Here is a 20,180-nt window from a genome sequence, read left to right as displayed (position 1 = left end):
GTCACAAATGCCAAAAAAAGCTTATTTTATCTAAAAATAAAGTTAAAACCTTTCACCTACAGGTTATTGCTTATGTAATATAACATATTACATACATAGTATTGTGATTTTAGATAAGAAAAATGTCCCTAGAACTACTCTACTCATACCGTAAAAAATCCAAAATTTCCGATAAAAAATGTTGTGAAACAAAAATGATTTTTATGCACTGACTTAAGACCTAATTAACACTTATTGAAAGGTTTTTAATGTGTATTTTATATAATAGATTATTAAAAAGCAATATAACTTCCTTCTTTGTTGACTGATTTTAAACAATCAAAAATTGTATTGTTTTGTTTGAAGTTTATCTCAGTTTAAAGTTTTGTTTCATGTTTTTTTTTCATTTACTTTTGGATACTACCATTTCTTTCTAACATCTGTGTCCCAAGCATCTAGGGGCTCAGTATAGTAGGGTCTCTGTACTTGTAATAGTAAAGAGGGGCTATAAAAATAGCCTAAAACTTAAATCTGTAAATCAAAGAAACTAAAACCATCCATTGACCTTATTTGAAGCATACCCAAAAAGAACCCTATCGGTTCAGTAGATATTGAGAAATTAAGCTTCAGACAAAAAATCCTTACTACTTTTATATAATATGATTTTAAAAAAAGTTTCAGTAGGTACTTTCTACAAAAAAAATCTATTTAGTAAAATTTAAACAATTGATTGAAGTATTTTTAAAGAATCAATTTAATGCATGCCAAAATTTTGAAGCAAAAAAATAATATTCTGACTAGATTTTTTCATTTAAACAGGTCTTGCAATTTCGAGGTTTCTAAATTTCTTTCTTTGTTAATTTTGCAACTTATTGTAGTGTGTCCAGCTTCATTGCAGCTTTGACACAATGGGCGACCTTTATCCCTTTCTACAGCAACTAGCGGATCTAATAATGTTAGTATTAAAGGGTATAGTATAATAATATATATTTCAAATTTCAAAGGTAAATCTTCCCCCCCCCCCCAAAAAAAAGCTGTCTATCTAAAATTACAGCGTAGCTTTTCTATAATTAGGGTCAGTCCGTACGTCCCTGCGTCCGTAACGTTAGCTTTTTCGTTAACTTAGGCATGTTAGAATTGTTCTATTGATTCCTGTATTAGTTCTGTACGATTTGGAAAGCGTATCAACCCTATAATCATTACCAGAATGTCAATACGTTTATGTTGATTTTTAACTTATATTATAAGTACAATATTATAAGCGAAGCATCTCTATAATCAATTCCTAACAATGTCCGTTTACCCTTAAACAGTATTTTATATTTAAGAACTTTTGCAACAAATTTAGGCAAAATTTTGACAAGACTTATTTATATATATTTTACATATTCACGCTGTTTGTCTGTCACCCCGTTTCAGAGCTTTGCTTTTAAGAATTTTGACATCCTTGTTCAAATATAAATCAACTGGTTGTCAGACCATTACCGATAGACTGAAGGACTTAGTAAATTATAATCTGGATGCTTCTTAGTATGGTAATAAAAATAGCAGCCGAGAAATTCACGTTTTCCATAATAATGTTTCTAACGGACAGATGTACCGACAGACGGACGTATCATTTACAGAATAGCTTCACTATTAAAAACGGAAAGGTAACCTTTAAAGATTAAATATGTGTGTTATTAAATTATAACATTTTTTAGTAGTTTGACTTCATAATGGTATTTAATTTATATTAATACAACTTCACAGTATCTATTTTCTAAGCTGGATTTCTCATTTGGGGCTACGAGGTGCCAAGAGTAATGAACTAATCTTGAATTATAAATACTTGAATTTAATCAGGGCCTAAATAACTTTTGGCACCTCGTAGCCCCAAGTGAGAAAAACCTTTAAACGTAAAAAATACATGTTATTTTAAGATGCAATATTAGGTGTTCTTGGATTTTAAATTACAGATTTATGACAACTTTTCTTATTTTTCTTTGCATTTTAAAGTAGAAACATCTGTATATATCAATGAAATATTGTTACATATCATTTAATCAGATTTTTACACCAATTTATTCTAGGAAAAAGTAGGAAAAGCAATGTATGATGATTTTAATGAAAAAAATCACTTTTTAAAAATATTCCTTTGACCACGTTCAGCAAAACGGCTGTATTTTGCCTAATTTTGTAGTATATAAAAAAATCTGTTGCATGGCAACTTTTGAATGGTAATACTAGCCCCTGGGACATTTAACTCAAAATTGAGGAAATTTAAAAAATGACCAAAAATCCCACTGTGCCCCCCCCTACTGGATACACGAACTTGCCAATAAGTAGGGCGAATGGTTACAGACCTAACATGTAAAATGCCAATAAATGACAGGAAAAATAGCAACCTAAAATGACGACAATTTTTCCCCTGTCATAAGATTTTCCTAAGCAATGCGTATTCTAAAAAGTTTTACCCTTTTGTGCAAAAATGTGTACACTAATATTATGGTCGGATAATTTCTTCATTGTATTCCCATTGGTCTAGTTGGAGGCTTGTTGATCTAGAGGTCTATATTTCTTGTCTGTAGAGTGCATGCATACGCACGATTAAGAACAAAAACAACAGTTCTCAAGAAAACGTGCATAATTCTGTTTTACCCACTTTTTTATTTGACACCCCTTACTATTAGCGCAGTTGGTTTAGGTATGTCAGAATCTTTCTACCGTTTTCAAACTTTGTGATTCATAGAGCAATAAGGTACAATTTAGACAACTAGTTAGGAACGATTTAGAAAGCGTAGCAACTCTATAATCATTACCAAAATGTCCGTACGTCCATTTTAAACATGTTGATTTTTTTACTTTTTTAAATAGGTTTTTTCGTTAATTTAGGCATGTTAGAATTGGCCTATCGATTTCAAATTTTGCATGGTGATTCCTGTAATAGTTAGGTACGAGTTAGAAAGCGTAGCAACTCTATAAGCATTACCAGAATGTCCGTACGTCCATTTAAACATGTTGATTTTTTTTATATTTTTAACAACAAATTTGTATGTGACCTAATTATCCGATTTGTCTGATTTTTGGTATACTGATTCCTGGGACAACAAAGTACAATATTATAAGCGAAGCAACTCTATAATCAAGTCCTAAAAATGTAAGTATGTCCATAATCATTATCCTGTATCAAGCAGTTTTTCAACAAATTTACTTACAATTTTGCTTTGACTCTTATACATTCGCATTCTGATTATTCAGTTCTGACATTATACAAGTGTTAATGTCCGTTTGTCCTACCGTTTCAGAGCTTCGCTTTTATGGATGTTGTCATCCTTGTTTTTGCATCTTTTGACATGATCTTTAATCATCTTTTATACATGGTAATTCCTAAGACGACAGGATGCAGAAAGCGAAATATCTCTATAGTTAAGTAAGATTGTAAATATATCCTTAATTTAAAAGTCTCCTCTTATTTAGGCAATCTTGCAACATAGTAACCTAAAATTTTGTTTAGACTTATATATGCTAAGTACAGCAATGATATATATTTTCTTTGGTGACAACAATTGCAGTTGCTCTATGCAGGATAAAATAAGAAATGCTAAGTAATACAGTTTTTCTTCTTATTCAAATTCTATGTGTTGTCTGATTCGTTGATGGGCATTTGTCACGTAATTCACGTTAACATGAAAGTTATTTGGAGTGAAATATGAAAACGGTCCGATTTAAACAAATGGGAAACAGCTAGAATAATAAAATTATCATTTTGCGTCATTAGGTAGATATTTGAACACATTAAGTTTCATAATTTTAATTTTTTTGCAGGTTAAAAAGGTTAAACTTTATTAGGGTTGTTATGCTTATAAAGTGCAACGAATCTTTTTGATAACCCTGCAAATCTAAAAAGTGTAAACGTTTGAAACTTTTTTGGAATAACTTGATTTGTGTTAACCGGCTTGTTTTTACTGATTCTACTTTCTAATGATCATCCAGTATACTCTTACCCGCGACTATGGAGTAAAACAAAGCGAATCTGCTAGTTGTCGGGAAGGTGATAGGTTTGAATTTTGGCCTAACAGCGAGTCACAACCGAAAACGTTAAAAGTGGTTCCTACTGCTTCCAGAAGCGCGACATAAATAGTTAGATTAGGGAAAATGCCTTGGCCCAAAAAACGGCGCAACTTATTACCATCCATAGTTAGGACTTCCATAGAGGGTTGGTTTTCTAAAGAACGTGTTACCATATAATAATGCAAAATAATTAAGCAACATGAAATAGAATCTAGAACCCCTTGCTCAGGCTATCTTCAAGCTAGCCAACATATCTTCCCTTAGGGAAAAAAATCTGCATTAGTTTGAGAATCAGATTCCCCTGTACAATGAGCTACTTTGCAATACACTTCAAATTATAGAGTATCAAATAATAAAAAAATCCAATGGGAATAAATTTGCTTATAATATTTTTTAATAGTACATTTTTCTTTTGAATTATACAACTTTAACTAACAATCAAATATTATAATAAAGATTATTTTAGCATAAACAATAAACAAAACAAGTTGTTTACTTAGTTATATAAGTCTGATAAAGAATTAATTAAAGTGTAGCTACCCTATATTTTTTCTCATTTTAATGAACAAACGTAGGGAGAGACCATTGGCCTGTTTATGAAGCTAGTTCCTAAAGATTTATAATAAAGTTTTCTTTTTTGTCAGCTTAATAACTTCGGGGACTTTTAATGAATTTAAATTGGTTGCAGGGGCGTCCAAGCTTTTTATTTTGGTGAGGAGGGGTATTTACCCCCCCAAAATTGTTTGGGGGTGCCTACGGCACCCATAGGAAAGGGGTGAATTTTAAATGGGGGGGGAGGGGAAATCACCCCTTTACCCCCCCCCTTGGACATCTATGATTGGTTGGTTCATTAACTTGAATGTCTAGACGTTTCAACCACTAATCGTAATCTACAGAATAATTAAAATAACAAGCACTTAAGGCATCTTATTCTCGCTGAATTTGGATTGTTCTTGAAAATAGTCAAAAGTTCCAATGTACTAATGCAATATTAAAAATGCCTATAATTCAACAATAAAATAAATATAACGATGACATCTATAAGTAGCGAAGCAATGGAAAATCATGTATAGGCAAACGGAAAAGTGAGTTATAAAGCAGATGTTTAGTGACCACTAAAATTAGAAGGAGAAAAGGAGAGATATAAGCATATAATAAATCATGGAACTGTAATAAAACATGCAAAGTTTGAAATGGATAGGACAATTCTAACATGCCTAATTTAATGAAAAAAGCTATCCGTTACGGACGGACGTACGGACGGAGGGAACGAACCTAATTATAGAAAAGCTTCGCTTTTAATAATGTGTTTTTTGTAGCATGATCGACAGACCTAGACTGTCGAAGTAAATTGTTGAGAATGCTGTTTTAGAAAGGAATATCTTCCAATTGAAATAAGCAGTCTATATTAAATAGAAATCGTAAAAGTATAAAAGTGTATTTTATAGTAGCCCTGCTACTAAAGACTTAATATTTTTAGCATATAATTTAGTATAAAATTGATTCTTCTTTCAAATTCAATAAGAAAGAAAATCGTTATAGAAATAACCATTAGCGTGAGTTCAAATCTATTCATTACACTAATAGACATTGAAGGTATACATCTTAAATGAAGAAAAGCTTCGCTGTATAAAAAAAACTTGCTAAATAGTGTGAGACATTTAGACGCTGAATAGCTCAAATTATTTACAAATTTTAATAGATTTTCTGATTCAATATTTCTTCTATACATAATTACATTTCTTATAATTAAGTTAATTATTTAAAATTACATTCAAATAATTTAAAATTGATTAATTTTATAGGTAGTTTTTATCTTAAAATTTGTGTTACTTAAATTTCATTTCAATAATTTTGAAAAAATTTTGAATTTTTTTGAGAAAAATGCAATTAAATAACAAATCTACAAAACATAATTTCCCCCCAGACATATGTTAGCTAAGCTGGTCAAAAGAGGCTAACTCATCTCCTTAAACTTTTCCATCTCTCTCTCCTATCCTAAAAAGTCTCCTTGTTTACCTCTCTCTCTCTCTCTCTCTCTCTCTCTCTCTCTCTCTCTCTCTCTCTCTCTCACTCTCTATCACTGTCTCTCTTCTTGTCTCTTTCTTTCTTACTCTCTCTCTCTCTCTCTCTAACACTTACTCTCTTTCTCTCTCTCTCCACTCTCTCTCTATATATATCTATCTATCTTTCTCTCCCCATCTCCTTTTTCTTTTTCTCTATTCTCTCTTTCAATTCTTTTTTTCTCTCTCTCCTTCATTTCTCTTTTGTCTTTTTCCCCCTCTAAATGTATAACTTATTCCCCTCTAAATCTTAATGTCCTTAACTCCTCCTTCCCCTCTACCTCAATGGGTAAATATTTTTACTCTTCCCTTAATTTAAGAAGTTCTATGGGAATAAATTGGTGTACCCCTATTTTAAAATATTCAAGCACACATTTTTAAAGTTTTATTGCAATAGCCAATACTGTTTATTAAATGTTTAATAACTTAAACAACAACTTATTTATTTTGTTGTTGACAATGAAATTAGCAGAAATCAAGTGCATTGCCGACAGACTGATAGATTTATTATAAATCTGTATGATGAACTTGTAACTTTACTTTGACTTTGAATCCAATAAAATATCCTGTATCCCCCTAAGATATGCCCTTATCTCGCTATTTCAGCTCCTTTTTATTCCCCCCTACCGCCCCCCCACCCTCCCACATGACTTCAATAGAAACTCCTTTCTATTTTGCCCCTCCTTGACTTTGATCTTTAAAAACTTTCCCTTGTCTTTCCTATTTTTCTTTATTTCTCTTGTCCTAAAACTCTTTCCTTTAAAGACTTAAATTCATTAGGGTTTGTGTAAAACAACATAAATTTTTTTTATTTTTTTTTTGTAAGTAAAATTAATAATTTTATCATCCCTTCACAAAAGCTTCTATGGCCCTTTTTGAAAAGTTTTAAGTCTTTGGTGTTTTATTTAAAATTTGATTTCATTGGTAAACTATTAATTTTTTTTTATATATTTTGACATAATTAAGTCCTTTGATGTTTTAAAATTTTCTTGCAATTTTGTCTGAAATCTTATTTTAAATAGAGAAAAGGATAGAAAAAGGAAAAAGAGTGCAATTTTTCCTTTCTTTCCCAAAATTTTTGGAGGGATTGATAAAAAAAACTTGCTATTTTTAGTTGTGCACTATACAAAAATAAATCAATTTTTTCTTCTTCTTAACTGTAGAAATAGTTTGTGTATGTTAAGGAATTTTGCACACCCAGATGCATTATAATATATTTAATTCATATCAAATACACCACATTGGGGGCCTGTTGCACAAAAAATAAACTGGACAATGATTCCTTTACCCCGCCCAATATTTTGATGTTGTTGTGTTCATAATACATACACACATATACACCTTTCTACTCTCTGATATAGACAAACTTTTTGGAAAAAAGGGGTTTCTCTGGGAGGATTGTGAGCTAGGGGTAGGTAGGTGGTGGGAATATCATATGTTACTGCAAGCAAGCAGCCTCCCTTCTATATATGTGCAGGTGGATATTTATGTACACTCCTATATAGCACCAGCCATTATTATCTAACTAAGACATTTACTATTGTCTTATGCAGCTATATTATAGGTGATAAATTTAAGTGACTAAACTCACACAAATACACACTTTTTTTATGTGTGTGTGTGTTTGGGATAATGTGCGTGTAAAATGCAAATTATTTTGCACATTTTAGTGTTTGCAAAAAAATGTATATAGTGTTAGTTCTAATTTAATTTAAATCACTCCCCCCTTTCTAATCCTAACTTGTCTAAGAATCATTAATTATTTGTATAATTACCTAATGTGTGTTATAATTATTTATGGGTTGATGTTAGTATGATGTGTTGGGTAGGACTGGCTGCACAGGGGTCCTGCAGACGGCCTATGAACGGCCAATTTCTGATGGAATTTTGTATTTTAAGATGTAAGATCATTTGCACTAGACAAAAATTTTACAGGCACATAGACCAAGTTAATTAGTTTAAAATGTCTATCTAATGATACTTGTAGCTTTGTTATAAGTCAGGGGCTTCGCCCGCAGGCACGGTGGGTTTGTCCCTAACATTTTTGTTGTTGTAAAGAATAATTTTATTAGGAGATCCTTAATTTTGTGGCTTCAAATTTAACAAAACCTTTTTATTTTTATTACATGTTTAAAATAGAGAAACCCATTCGTATTATTAATATCATAACAAATATACCTTTCTAAGACATATTCCTATTTTAGAGAAAAAAAAATCCTTAAAACATAGCAATTTACAAAGTTGCCTCTTTTTCCCTGAAATTTTCTGTCTCTCATTTTGGCATGGGGGGTGTAAGGTTAATTCCTGACATACCTATAAGTTTTTTTAAGTAACGAAGCTACTCTCTAATTCTAAATGTCTATTTTTGTATGTTCGTCTGTCTAAAACATTTGCCGGTAATATCCTCTTAGAATTTTTTTTCAATTTTGCCTGCCTAGCTGCAGCGCTTGGCCATCTTGCCTGGGAAGCCGCAGCGCTCGGCACCCTTGCCTGCCTTACTGCAGCGCTCGGCTCCCTAGCCTAAAACATAACCTAACCTACAATAGTTGTTCTCTATCTAATTTTCTATGTAGGATATTTCATGATTTTTTTTTATTTTAAAGAACGTCTGAACTTACTTTCTCTGTCTGTCCAACCATTATTTTGCTTGTGCTTTGCTGCTTATGGATGTTGTCATCGTTGTTTTTTTTTCTCAAGCATAGAATATTTATGATTCACACACACTACAACTTTTAATATATTTATATATGGCCACTTACTTACTACCGGCTGCGCCCCAAGTATTAGAAACCTCTGCATTCGAAGAGGTAAGGAAAATAAGAAAAAAGCCTAAATAAAAGAGACAATAGCCTAAAACCATCTTAGCTTCTAAGTGAAGCTTCCCTAGGAATGAAGAACTTAATCAATTTAGCAAATATCAAAATCTTAAGATTCAGACAAAAAAAAATGCTCTACTTTATATTTATACTAGCGGCTGCACCTCTAGGGGCTCAGCATTCGAAGGGGAAAGGAGTGAGAAAATAGCCTAAAACTATCTTTGGGCCTATGCAAAGCTTCCCTTAAATTGAGAACTCATTCAGTAGTTCTTGAAAGCTAAAGACAAAGAAGTCCACATAACATTAAAAAATCTTAAGGGTTAACATATAGGACAATAAATTAAAATACGTCCCCAATCATGATAAGATTATCAACACTATCTCTTCTGTAGATAAAATTATTGGTCGGAAAGTTTGGGCACTTACAGTTGGGAGCCAACCATTCCAGAACCCACAGTTTTTGATCATACAAAAGTGGTTATAAAACTTTGGGTACTAGTGTAATTTACAGTCTAATATTCCTGCCTCCATGGACATTTTTCTACTATTTTATCATTTACTAAAAATGTACTTTTTATTTGAAATTTAAGTCATTTGAGAAATTGTGTACTTTTCCAAAGATATGTATATGTCGAAGTTACTATGGACACAGACAAACATTCCAAAATATTGTTCTATCTAGGCATAATTAAAAGAAGCTCTTTTTATAGTGCCTATAGGCCGAAGTATCCCGAATGACGTCATATTAGAATAATCCATTACTCTAATACGATGTTGGTCGGGATACTTCAGCCAAAAGTTTTAAAATTGATCCCCCTTTTTATAGGCACTATAAAGAGCTTCTATTCGAAAATATGTACTTTTTCCTCACTGATATACTTACTGATTCCTTCAGTCTTCCATTCAGAAAATTTGTGTATACGCATTGCTATAATTAAATAACATGTTAGTTGTCATATTCTTTTTTGCTCATAACTTTGGTCTCTTATTGGATCATACAAACAATTCTTATACACATAAAAGACACCGAGGCAAAGGTCCTGTAATCAAAGGAATGGTTAATTACAATGACCTTCATGACTTTTTAATTATCCTTAGAGCAATAAAAATTACAGACCGAATTTTACTAATTTTCTTTGGGAGAAAACTAATATCTTTCTTTTTTGTCACCTTTTAATTATGTCTTAAAATTAATTTATGTCTACAAAATTTCTAAAAGTGACTGACCAATATTTTAATTTTTAAACAATTCAGAAAATTACTTGTAAAAATTCGTCTAAGGAATATGTTTGAATTATTAAATGAATCTATAAATTTTAAATTTGATAATGACCAATATGATATAATATTTCTAAATATAATCTATGTATATGTTTAATGTAGGTGGGGAGTTTTTCTGTAATAAAGTAAATAATCTACTTTTATTTCTTAATGAGAAAATTACAATGGACTAATAATGTAATAAATTTATTGATTTGATAGCATAAATTTGTTGACAGAAAACATTTTAAGAATATTACATTGCAGAATCGAGTTCTATTTTAAGAACTAGCGGCTTCGCCCCTTAGTCTAAAGGGGCTTGTCCCAAGAGATTTGATCAACCTAATTTTTGGGGGGGAGGTGATTTTTTTGGAAGCGGGAGTGTAGTCGACCCCCTTTCTTAATTTTGGTTTTTTAAAAAATTGGGGGGTATTTTTCATTTTTTTTTGGGGGGGGGGGTTGGAGGTGTCCCAACCCCCAAGAAAATAGCTTAAAACCATCACAGGACCAGTAGGTGTTTCCCAATTCCCAGAGTAGAGCCCAATCGGTTTAGTGGCTACTGAGATCTTAAAATTTTAGTGAGACAAAATTATCCCCTCAAGATTTTTAGTGAGCCTTACTGATTTTAGTGAAGCAAACTGTTTTAAGTGAGACAAAACTAAATAATTGTAGATAATAGAAGAATAATTTCACTGTAGTCCATTTGCTAACTCTACTGTCAAGTGACAGAATGTATTGTATACTTTTCTAACTTTATTGCCTCATCAAGATAATTCAGGAATTTGTTTTCTTCTATTTTTTTGTAGTGGAAATTCTTTATATATCTTTATTTTTAAAATAAAATATTGCCTTCCAATGATATATTTCGGAGACAGCGTAAGGTGCCACCAAAAATGACGTCATACAATAAAATTGACCAATGAGAGGTCAGTATATACTGTAATTGACCTATGGTAAAATTTCTACTGCCCTCTCATTGGTCATTTTTGTCGTTTGACGTCATTTTTGGAGCCACTTTACGCTGTCTCATTTCGAATATATTATAATTGGATGTATTTTTTGGCAAAATTAATTGAACATTTAACCCACCCCCCAAATGAACGCTTTACACCGCAAACATAGGGCAAGGGCTGACAACCCTACCCCATATCCATAAAAGCCAAATTGTTACAGAAACACTGACAAAATTGTCAGCGGCCTAGGCTCCCCCTGTGAAGTGAAAACGGCTTGTTACTGGTAATTACTTAACCCCCTCTCTCAATTATTAAAAGCGAAGCTTTTCTATAATTAGGGTCGGTCCGTCCGTCCGTCCGTACGTCCGTCCGTAACGGATAGTTTTTTTTGTTAATTTGGGCATGTTAGAATTGTCCTATCGATTTCAAATTTTGCATGGTGATTCCTTTAATAGCTAGGTACGATTTAGAAAGCGTAGCAACTCTATAATCATCACCAAAATGTCCGTACGTCCATTTTAAACATGTTGATTTTTTTTACTTTTTTAACAACAAATTTTTATGTGATCTAATCATCCGATTGATCTGATTTTTGGTATATTGATTCCTGGGACAACAAAGTATAATGTAATAAGCGAAGCAACTCTATAATCAAGTCCTAAAAATGTAAGTATATCCATAATCATTATCCTGAATCAAGCAGTTTTTCAACAAATTTACTTACAATTTTGCTTTGACTCTTATACATTTATATTATGATTATTCAGTTCTGACACTATACAAGTGTTAATGTCCGTTTGTCCTACCGTTTCAGTGCTTCGCTTTTATGGATGTTGTCATCCTTGTTTTAAATTTTTAAGAATTGAAACAATTTTATATCTTTAATTTCAAAATATGCATATAAAAAATATTTCTCTTCATATGACCTTTCCCTGTTGTCAGGTTCTTTTTATCCTTGAATTTTACTATCATTATGAAACTTGATTAATAATTCTACAATTTTTTTATCGACATTTTTCAATGAAATAATTAATTATTTTCTCTTATATTCAATTTAGGTATGGGATAAATAGATTTAGAAATAGAGAAATAAAAGTAATTAAATTTGAAACTCCATCATCTATAATACAAAGTAGAATAATGTCTGACCGTTTATCCGTTTGTCCGTCCGTCTGTGCGTCCGTCCGTCCCTTAAGATCTCGGTAACCACTGAACCAATTGGATTCTACTCTTCAGGGAATATACCTACTGGTCCTGTGGTGGTTTTAGGCTATTTTCATGGGCGTGAGACACCCCAAACCCCCAACAATAAAATTTTTTTTTTTTTTAGTTACCAAGGTACCTATTTTTTATATGTGATTGTGGAACAATGTTTTTACAGGAATTCTTCACATAAAACTACTGGCAGCACCAGTAGAACTTAATTTTTTTTTCATTTACCTCTTGGGGCAAACCACCAGAGGCTAGGGGCGAAGCTGCTAAATATCTCGGAAAATACTGCTCATAATTGGATGTATTTTTCAGTGAAGCTTTATAAAGGTCTTGCGATAGTTTTAGGGTATTACTTAGCCTCCCCCTATATTAGAGGCTAGGGGAGCATTCGCTAGAATTATTGAAAGCAACAGCCGACTAATAAATATAGAAAGACCAGATCCCTAATCTCTGAATAGGACCAATAGGAACGCAGTATAGTAACAATCTGATTTTTTATTGGTCACAAAGTGTACACATTTTGGTACAAAGGCGTAATTATGAAGCTCTTTCTAGTGACTATAAAAAAGGGGATAAATTTAAAATCTTTTAGCAGAAGCATCCCGAATGACTTCATATTGGAGTTGTCCATTATTCTAATATGACGTCATTCGGGATTTTTGACCAAAAGTTCTTATCCTTTTTTTATAGGCACTTTAAAGAGCTTCGCAGTTATTTTTCATGAAATATTTGAATTTCTGAGAGATATAAAAGCATTAAAAAGTATTAAGCAGATAGTCAGACATCCTTTTCTTTTGTTTAGTCCCCTTGTGCTATCGCTTTATCCCTGGTAGCCTTGACATGTGGAATATTCAAACTTGTTGATTAATTATTCTTATTGCATATTTGCAGGCAGTGAGACTCTAAAATAGCATTTGATGTAACTTAAATATTTAATTTCAAAATTTAAAGTTGACCACCTTTTAAATCTTAAAAGTAGCCAACCAGATGAAGTATTTTACCAAGCGCTGCCACTCTATAGTTATGGTTTGTCTGGACGTTTGTCTGGTGGCGCGTATGCTATAAGGATTACAGTCATTATGAAGTTTTCTTTGAGTCTTGCCTACGAATCTTATATTTTAAAAAATTTTATTGATGAATGGTCTTAAGGGATAAGACAATGTATGATAAATTAATGTACTAAACTTCTGATGATATACAAAATTACCCCTTCTGTAAATAAGAATTATTTATAGTTCAAAGTTTGATCCAACATATCAAGATTTAATAAAACTTTTGGTACCAGTATCATTTAAAGTCCAATGTCCCTTCAGTCCTAATGATTACTAAATTAATAATTACATGTTTATTAAATTAGCTCCACTTCGCTATACTATGAATTTCATAACAATCGTAAAAAAAACTATATCTTATAAAAAAAAAACATTTCATAATTTACACTAAAATATTTCAGGATAAAATGAAATAATGAAGTTTTAAGGAAAACATTTTACAGGATTTGTCCAAGGGTAAAGCTTTTTAAGGTAATTTTTCAAAAATTTTAATTAATTAGTTAATATTAATTGTTGAAAACCAATTTCTAGTAAATTTTTTATTACATCCTTAATTCCATTTAGTACTACTTCCTCTTCAATTTTAATCCTCCCAAAGCTGACCGCTCTTAGTAGCTTAGGTGAGTGTGTGCGTGTGTATGTTTGTGTGTGAGTCTCTACAAGCATTAGGATAAGTATGTATGTGTGTGTGAGTGTGTGTGGACTATTTTAAAACTCCAGAAATTCCTGAGCAATCAGCTGATTTTACCTCTGACGTCACGCTGTCACCGCACACACACACACTAACACACACACGCACACAGTAAAAAAATCTGTTTGCAGATTATTTATTAGAGATAGACACTTAAACCTAATTAGATTGCTAACTGTTTAGGTTGTATGTATGTATATCTATATACTAAAGTAACAGGATGTTTGTCTTTCTTTCTGTTTATACAAAAGAATTTTGCTTAACACCTAACTGATATAGTTCTCCTTTACAATGTATTTTAGCTATACTGGGGAAGTATTTTTGCAATAAAATGTGGGGAGTGTACCACCGCACTCCCTAGAGAAATCGTCTTTTGAAAATCCCCCCCCCCCCCCTCTAAAAATAAAAGAACTTTCATCTTTTTCCTTAAAATTAAAAACTGTAAATGTAGAGCTTCCTCCACTCCAAGGTGCGTCTAGAGGCCTCTAGGAGCGTAACCGCTAGTATGATATATAGGAGAAGGAGATATATGGAGAGAGTGAGAGTGTCTCAGCTCACATATCAAAGCATACCAAATATAAACTTTTAGTTTTATCAAAGTAAACATCTTCAAAGTAAAAAAAGTCTGGGAGAGAGAGAGAGAGAACAAAAAAAGAAATAAAATGAAATTCTATCCTTACAAAGAAAGATTCAGAATAGAATTCAAAAAATATCCAAAGGAAAAAAATGATTTGAAATCATTTTATTAAAACTTTTTAGTTCAGGTTATTTAATTTGAATACATTTATCAGGTTATAATTCAAGAAGAATTAAAACGTTATAAAAGAAAATCAATTAAGAATATAAAAAAACTCCTGTCAAAATTGCAATGTAAAATTAATCAAAAATTGAAATGATCAAATGCACACAGCACATAGTTGCTGCGACACAACAAATAATTTGATATTATCATGTGGTGAGAAGTGATTTTCTTTACACACACACACACACATTTACAATTCAGGAAATAAGTTTCAATTTGACCTGGCAGGGTTTACATTTTGTCCCCGCATTCCTACCAACCCACTTCCATTATACATACACACACACACATATATGTTAATAAATACATATATTTAACTCCTTTCCCCTTCCCCCCGTGGAACACAAACACCTAAGCATAAGTCCACCTCTTTAGAATGTAGGGTGGTGAAGCCGCTGTAAGGATATCCGAGGGGGAAAGTTATCCTGCAAAGTGTTACTGGCCTCAAAAACGCTTACCCAAACATACACACTCACACACATATACACACACGCAGCCCCCTTTTTTCTCAGTCCTAATAAATTCCTGATGAGGAAAGAATCTTGTATGGTGATTGTCTGCTGTTGTTGTGTTGTGCTGGCGCTGCTGCAGGCTCCTGCTGCTGACAGCCGCTGTAGCTGTGCAGGTCAACATGGACCTGATTACAACCATAATTGACCCACCACCAGCTACTACTACTAACCAGCAACAACTGTGTGTTAAAACTGTTCCCTCTAGTATGAGAATCATACAATCTGGTGATAATTATAATTATACACAAGTGATAAATCCTGTGGAACACAAAACTTAGTGATATATTCAAAGATATAATTATATTAAAATTTGTTATTGATAAGTAAAAATCTAAAGTAATTTTTAAAAATGTCATGGTTAAGCGGAGGTTCAGGCGGCCATGGCGCCAAAGGAGGTGGAGCTGGGAGCACATCCGGTAGCAGCGGCCATTCATCATCAAAATTGATACCGCCAAAGCCAAGGAAGCGGGAGAGATGGTTGGTGACGCGGAAAACCTGGCGGTACATGGCAGATGCCGGCAAGCTGTTGATACCTGAGTCACTGCGCAAGGGTAAAGACTACAAGGACTACACAGAGGATGATCTCAGACTGTTGGAGGAGCACTATGCCAAAGTGTGTGACTCCCAGAAGGAGTTTGTCATCTGGGAGGGACCCGTGGAGGATCCCCGCGTGGCTCTGGCCAAAAACCGCAAAGCCCCCAGTGCCTCTTCGGACCAGGCTGACAGCCTGGGCCAGTCTGAGGAATCCTCAGACTACAGGTTTGAGTCCCATTCTGCCAAGTTCCGGATTGTGCTTCCAGCCGGGGAGAAACCGCCGCCTGGCTACGTTCAGGTTGGTACACAAACAATTGCTGGCACAGCACCCAATAATACTGTTGGCGCGAACATGACGGCGCCAACAACACATAATAATACTACTGCTACTATGTCAAACCAGAGAAATATTTCAGATTCACTTAGGAAATTAACGTCGTCGTCTGTTTCAAGTACTTACATTAGGTTGCCCTCGGGCATGTTAGTTCAGGAATTACCTCCAGAGTTTTTGCAGGATCCTGGTGAGTGGTCCCTCAGTGACAGTTCCCCCCTGGACAGTGGCATCCTCTCTCCCTCCGGAGAGTTTCTGCTGTCCCCCCGCGACCAGAGCCCCAGCCTTGACGATGAACCTGCAAGAGAGTCGGGCATCGGCAGCGGCCTGGATTCCATTGGCATCACCAGCAAGTGCAATGCTGGCATCCAGACTGACCCGCTACCCCCGGAATTCTACGAGATACGTGACAGAGACCTGGCCAAAAACTTTCGGGAGGGTGATAAAAAGGTGCCGCCCGGCGAGAAAATGGCCGAGCTGACGGCGGCCCTGGCCAAAAAGCAGGAGCGGCGGGTCAGTGACGAATACGACGTGTCAACCATGGGCGAAACTGTTATGCGCTACATCAAAATGGTCCGGCGCAACTCAAAGTCTGTCGACCAGAAAAAGGCTGAAAAATTTCGGTGCATGAACTATGATCCCACGTTGAGAAATATCAAAGCCAAGGGTCACTCCGGCCAACCGCCAGTCGTTGTGGAGGCCCCCAAAAATGAATCTGTTCAGTGTGATGAATCTCTTCTAAGGCAAACATTCCACATTAAATATATTCAAAACAAATATTTCGTTTTTATTAATCAACATTAATAATACTATACTTTAAATTTGAACAAACTAAATATCTATAATGTACAAAGAGGTTTAATGAACATAATACACAATTTTATATTTAAAACATTTTAAAATCTCGATATTAGTTTAATATAAACATAGTTTTTTCAAAATCGAAATTAACAAATATAAAAAATCATATATTATTTGATAAACTTATAGCATCAATAAACTGACCTACGGACAATGTTTTAAATAGAATAGAAGCGATCATCATTTTTTAGCAATCTATGGTTGATTTTATCATTTAGGACATTTAGATTTATAATTAATCGTTAAATTAAGTAAATGTATGTATGTACCGAAGGATCGCTAACCAAAGAACCGATATGGTTCTCCTGGTCACAGTGCAGCTTCATTAATGTCATGGGAAGGTTTATTTTAGAGTACCACCATCCTTCCAAGAAAATTCGCCCCTAGAAAAACCCGCCCTCCCACATAAAAAGATTATATAACTTTTTTTAAAACTACAATTAAAAATGGGGGATCGACTATCCCATTGTCTCAAGGCCCTAGAGGCTTTTTTTCATATTTTCATATCTACCATTATGTCAATAAGCAAGGAAATTTTACTCTTACACAAGACAAATATACAGACAAACACTTGTTATTGAGTAGCTTCAATAGTAAAAATTTAGATTTTTAGGGATATAAATCTGTATAATAATTATTTATCGCATTGTATTATAGACAGTTTTCCATAAATAAATAAGCGAGGAAATTTTACTTATACACAAGACGGACATACAAAGTAGTAAGTTTTTTTTCTTTAGCGTTGGATCTCGTTAACTTCTGAACCGTTATGGTTCTCCTTTACAGTGTAGCTTCTTATAAGTACTGAGATGGTTTTAGGCTATTTCATTTATAAATAAGTCTTGGTATGGTTTTAGGCTATTTCTGCCCTTCCATATCCCTTCGAATATATAGCCCTTAGGTGCTAGGGTTGAAACCGCTAGTAATATGAACTAGTAAGGTTTTTTTTGTCTGATATATATGAGGCACAGTTAATTAATTATTGCCAGATAGTAAGGAATTCAAATAGAACTTTAAATATAGAGATACATACATAAATACTCATACAAGAACAATTGGGTTTAGAAATAGCGCAGCTTAGATAAGCAGAAAAGGTTAAACAATATTAAACTGTAATACAGAGTATTAGCAAATAAATTGTATTTAGCAAGTGATATACTTTGTAAACAAGAGAGATACGGCCATTTTACTTGGACTGAATGACAGAAGTAAGTTAAGGCTTTAGTTATAGAGTAGTTGCGCTACTAAAACACACATTTAGATAGACAAATATTTGTTAGTCTAACGGGGCTATAGGTGGCAGTATTCAGTATTACGTCTTGTTTCTTTTTATTTCACATACCTTAACATTTAACTAACTTTTCTTTAATTATAATCGATACAAATATTTAAGCACATTTTTATATTTGTGCTGCCAGGTATTTATTGAGCTAATGTTGTGCCTGTCCAACTAAGTACATCAGTATCAATTGCATAATTCCAATTAATTCCAGAGCAGAATTTTTTCTTGTTAGTTTTTTTTATTAGTTTCTTTATTTATTTTAGGAAATAAAAACAAATATATTATAATTAATTTCAGAAATAGATTTCTTTGAAAAAACAATTTGGAAAAAAATTTAAAGCATTCAAATTTGGAAAATTCAACCAATTTTTAGCTAGAATTAATCGTGATTAAGACAAAATGTATTGTTTTGTGTATATACAATGCTGCGATTTCTATCAACAATGTTTGACATATAAACCCCCCTAATTAAAGTTTTTCGTGTTAGGTTAGGTTATATTGAGTATTGACAAGCCCCCTAGGGTTGGGTCACCCCGGAGGAATTTAACATGAGATTGCTTACAGAATGGATTAAAATTACTTCTTATCAAAGACAGAAATACAGACAAACAAACATTTTTAGAGTAGCTGCAATTTATATTTCAATTTTATAAAGGAGTATTATTATGTGCTTTTAATTGTTGAATTTGCTTATTTTCTTTTTTAAAATTCATAGTCATTTTATTCGTAAAGCATGTGTTTTAAGCTATTTTTTATTCAGCTACAGTTTTTACTAATTGAAATAAAGCTTTTTTATAAGCTAAACATTTATTTTTAATTAGACATTTACTTTTTTATCCATAAAAATTTTTCATTTTGACTTATTACTAGATTTAGTTTGTGAAAAAATGCGCTAAAATATTTTTTTCTAGGCTTTGTTATTTTAACACAAATGGCACATATATTTATAATTTAACAGCCCTTGTTACAATTACATGTTATGCCCTTGTTTACTGTTTGCCTTGCATGTTTACTTACTAATTAATAATTATCAAATAACATTTTATATTATATTATCAACATATATCTAAACATGAACATAAAAATAATACAGTTTAAAAAAATGCTTTTGCTTGTTATTATAAAAATATTTTAAGCTGTTATTTTTTCTACCATGCTTTAAAGTGCTTCATGAAAGCTATACCATAATAGTGGCTAAAAAAGGGAAAGAATAAAAGTTATTCTAAAAAAGATATTTTTTTTTAAATTCCAAAATTACTTGGCATATTTTATTTCAGGTTGATAATATTGATACAACTGCAAGGCAAACATTCAAAAATTAAATTTTTTAGGGCTTTTCAAATTTTCTTAGGATTTTAGGGCCTTAATTTGATTTACTTGAATGGTAAAAGATTTGTTTGGTTGTTCAAGCAATAGCCTTAGGTTTAGGATAAATTAATCTTAATTTTCTCTTCAAATGTTTTGTAATGGATATTTTCTGCAAAATTTTTCCGGAAGATCTTTTTAGTATATTCCTGTTCAAATTATTATTTAAAATTTAAATATGGAAGTAGAGAGGTTTTAAATCTTTTCAGGAATTGTCTAAAAGTTAAGTCGGTTTTGACACAATTTTCGTAATTACAAGTAAGGCTTAATTATTGAATAAAATATCATGGGTAGGGGGGGAGGGGGAATAACTCAGTGATAAGACAATGAATAAAAGTTTGGGTACCAGTTTAATTTACAGTCCAATATTCCTTACCTCACTGTGGGTAACTATCTGCCAATGAAAAAAAAAAT

The 20,180-nt window shown here is 32.8% G+C and overlaps 1 protein-coding gene across 4 annotated transcripts in view; it reads left to right on the top strand.

Annotated features, from left to right (window-relative positions):
- Positions 1–14,600: 14,600 nt before the first annotated feature.
- Positions 14,601–20,180, top strand: part of LOC145334575 (uncharacterized) — an 80,219-nt gene continuing 74,639 nt past the window's right edge. For 3 of the 4 annotated variants that reach the window (XM_080180071.1, XM_080180072.1, XM_080180070.1), the window contains exons 1-2: positions 14,601–16,225; positions 16,442–17,001. In XM_080180071.1, coding sequence (XP_080036197.1) covers positions 15,743–16,225; positions 16,442–17,001 — 1,043 coding nt within the window. In that variant the 5' untranslated portion in view covers positions 14,601–15,742. Of the gene's footprint in view, positions 16,226–16,441; positions 17,002–19,678; positions 19,705–20,180 lie in introns of all 4 variants that reach the window. The other variant, XM_080180073.1, reaches the window with a different exon arrangement.

The sequence above is a fragment of the Acartia tonsa genome, chromosome 12, assembly GCF_053477335.1.
Source record: "Acartia tonsa isolate MP-2025a chromosome 12, ASM5347733v1, whole genome shotgun sequence".
Lineage (NCBI taxonomy): Eukaryota > Metazoa > Arthropoda > Copepoda > Calanoida > Acartiidae > Acartia > Acartia tonsa.
Note: the sequence above shows the minus strand (reverse complement) of the source record. Positions and strands in the feature narration are given on the sequence as shown.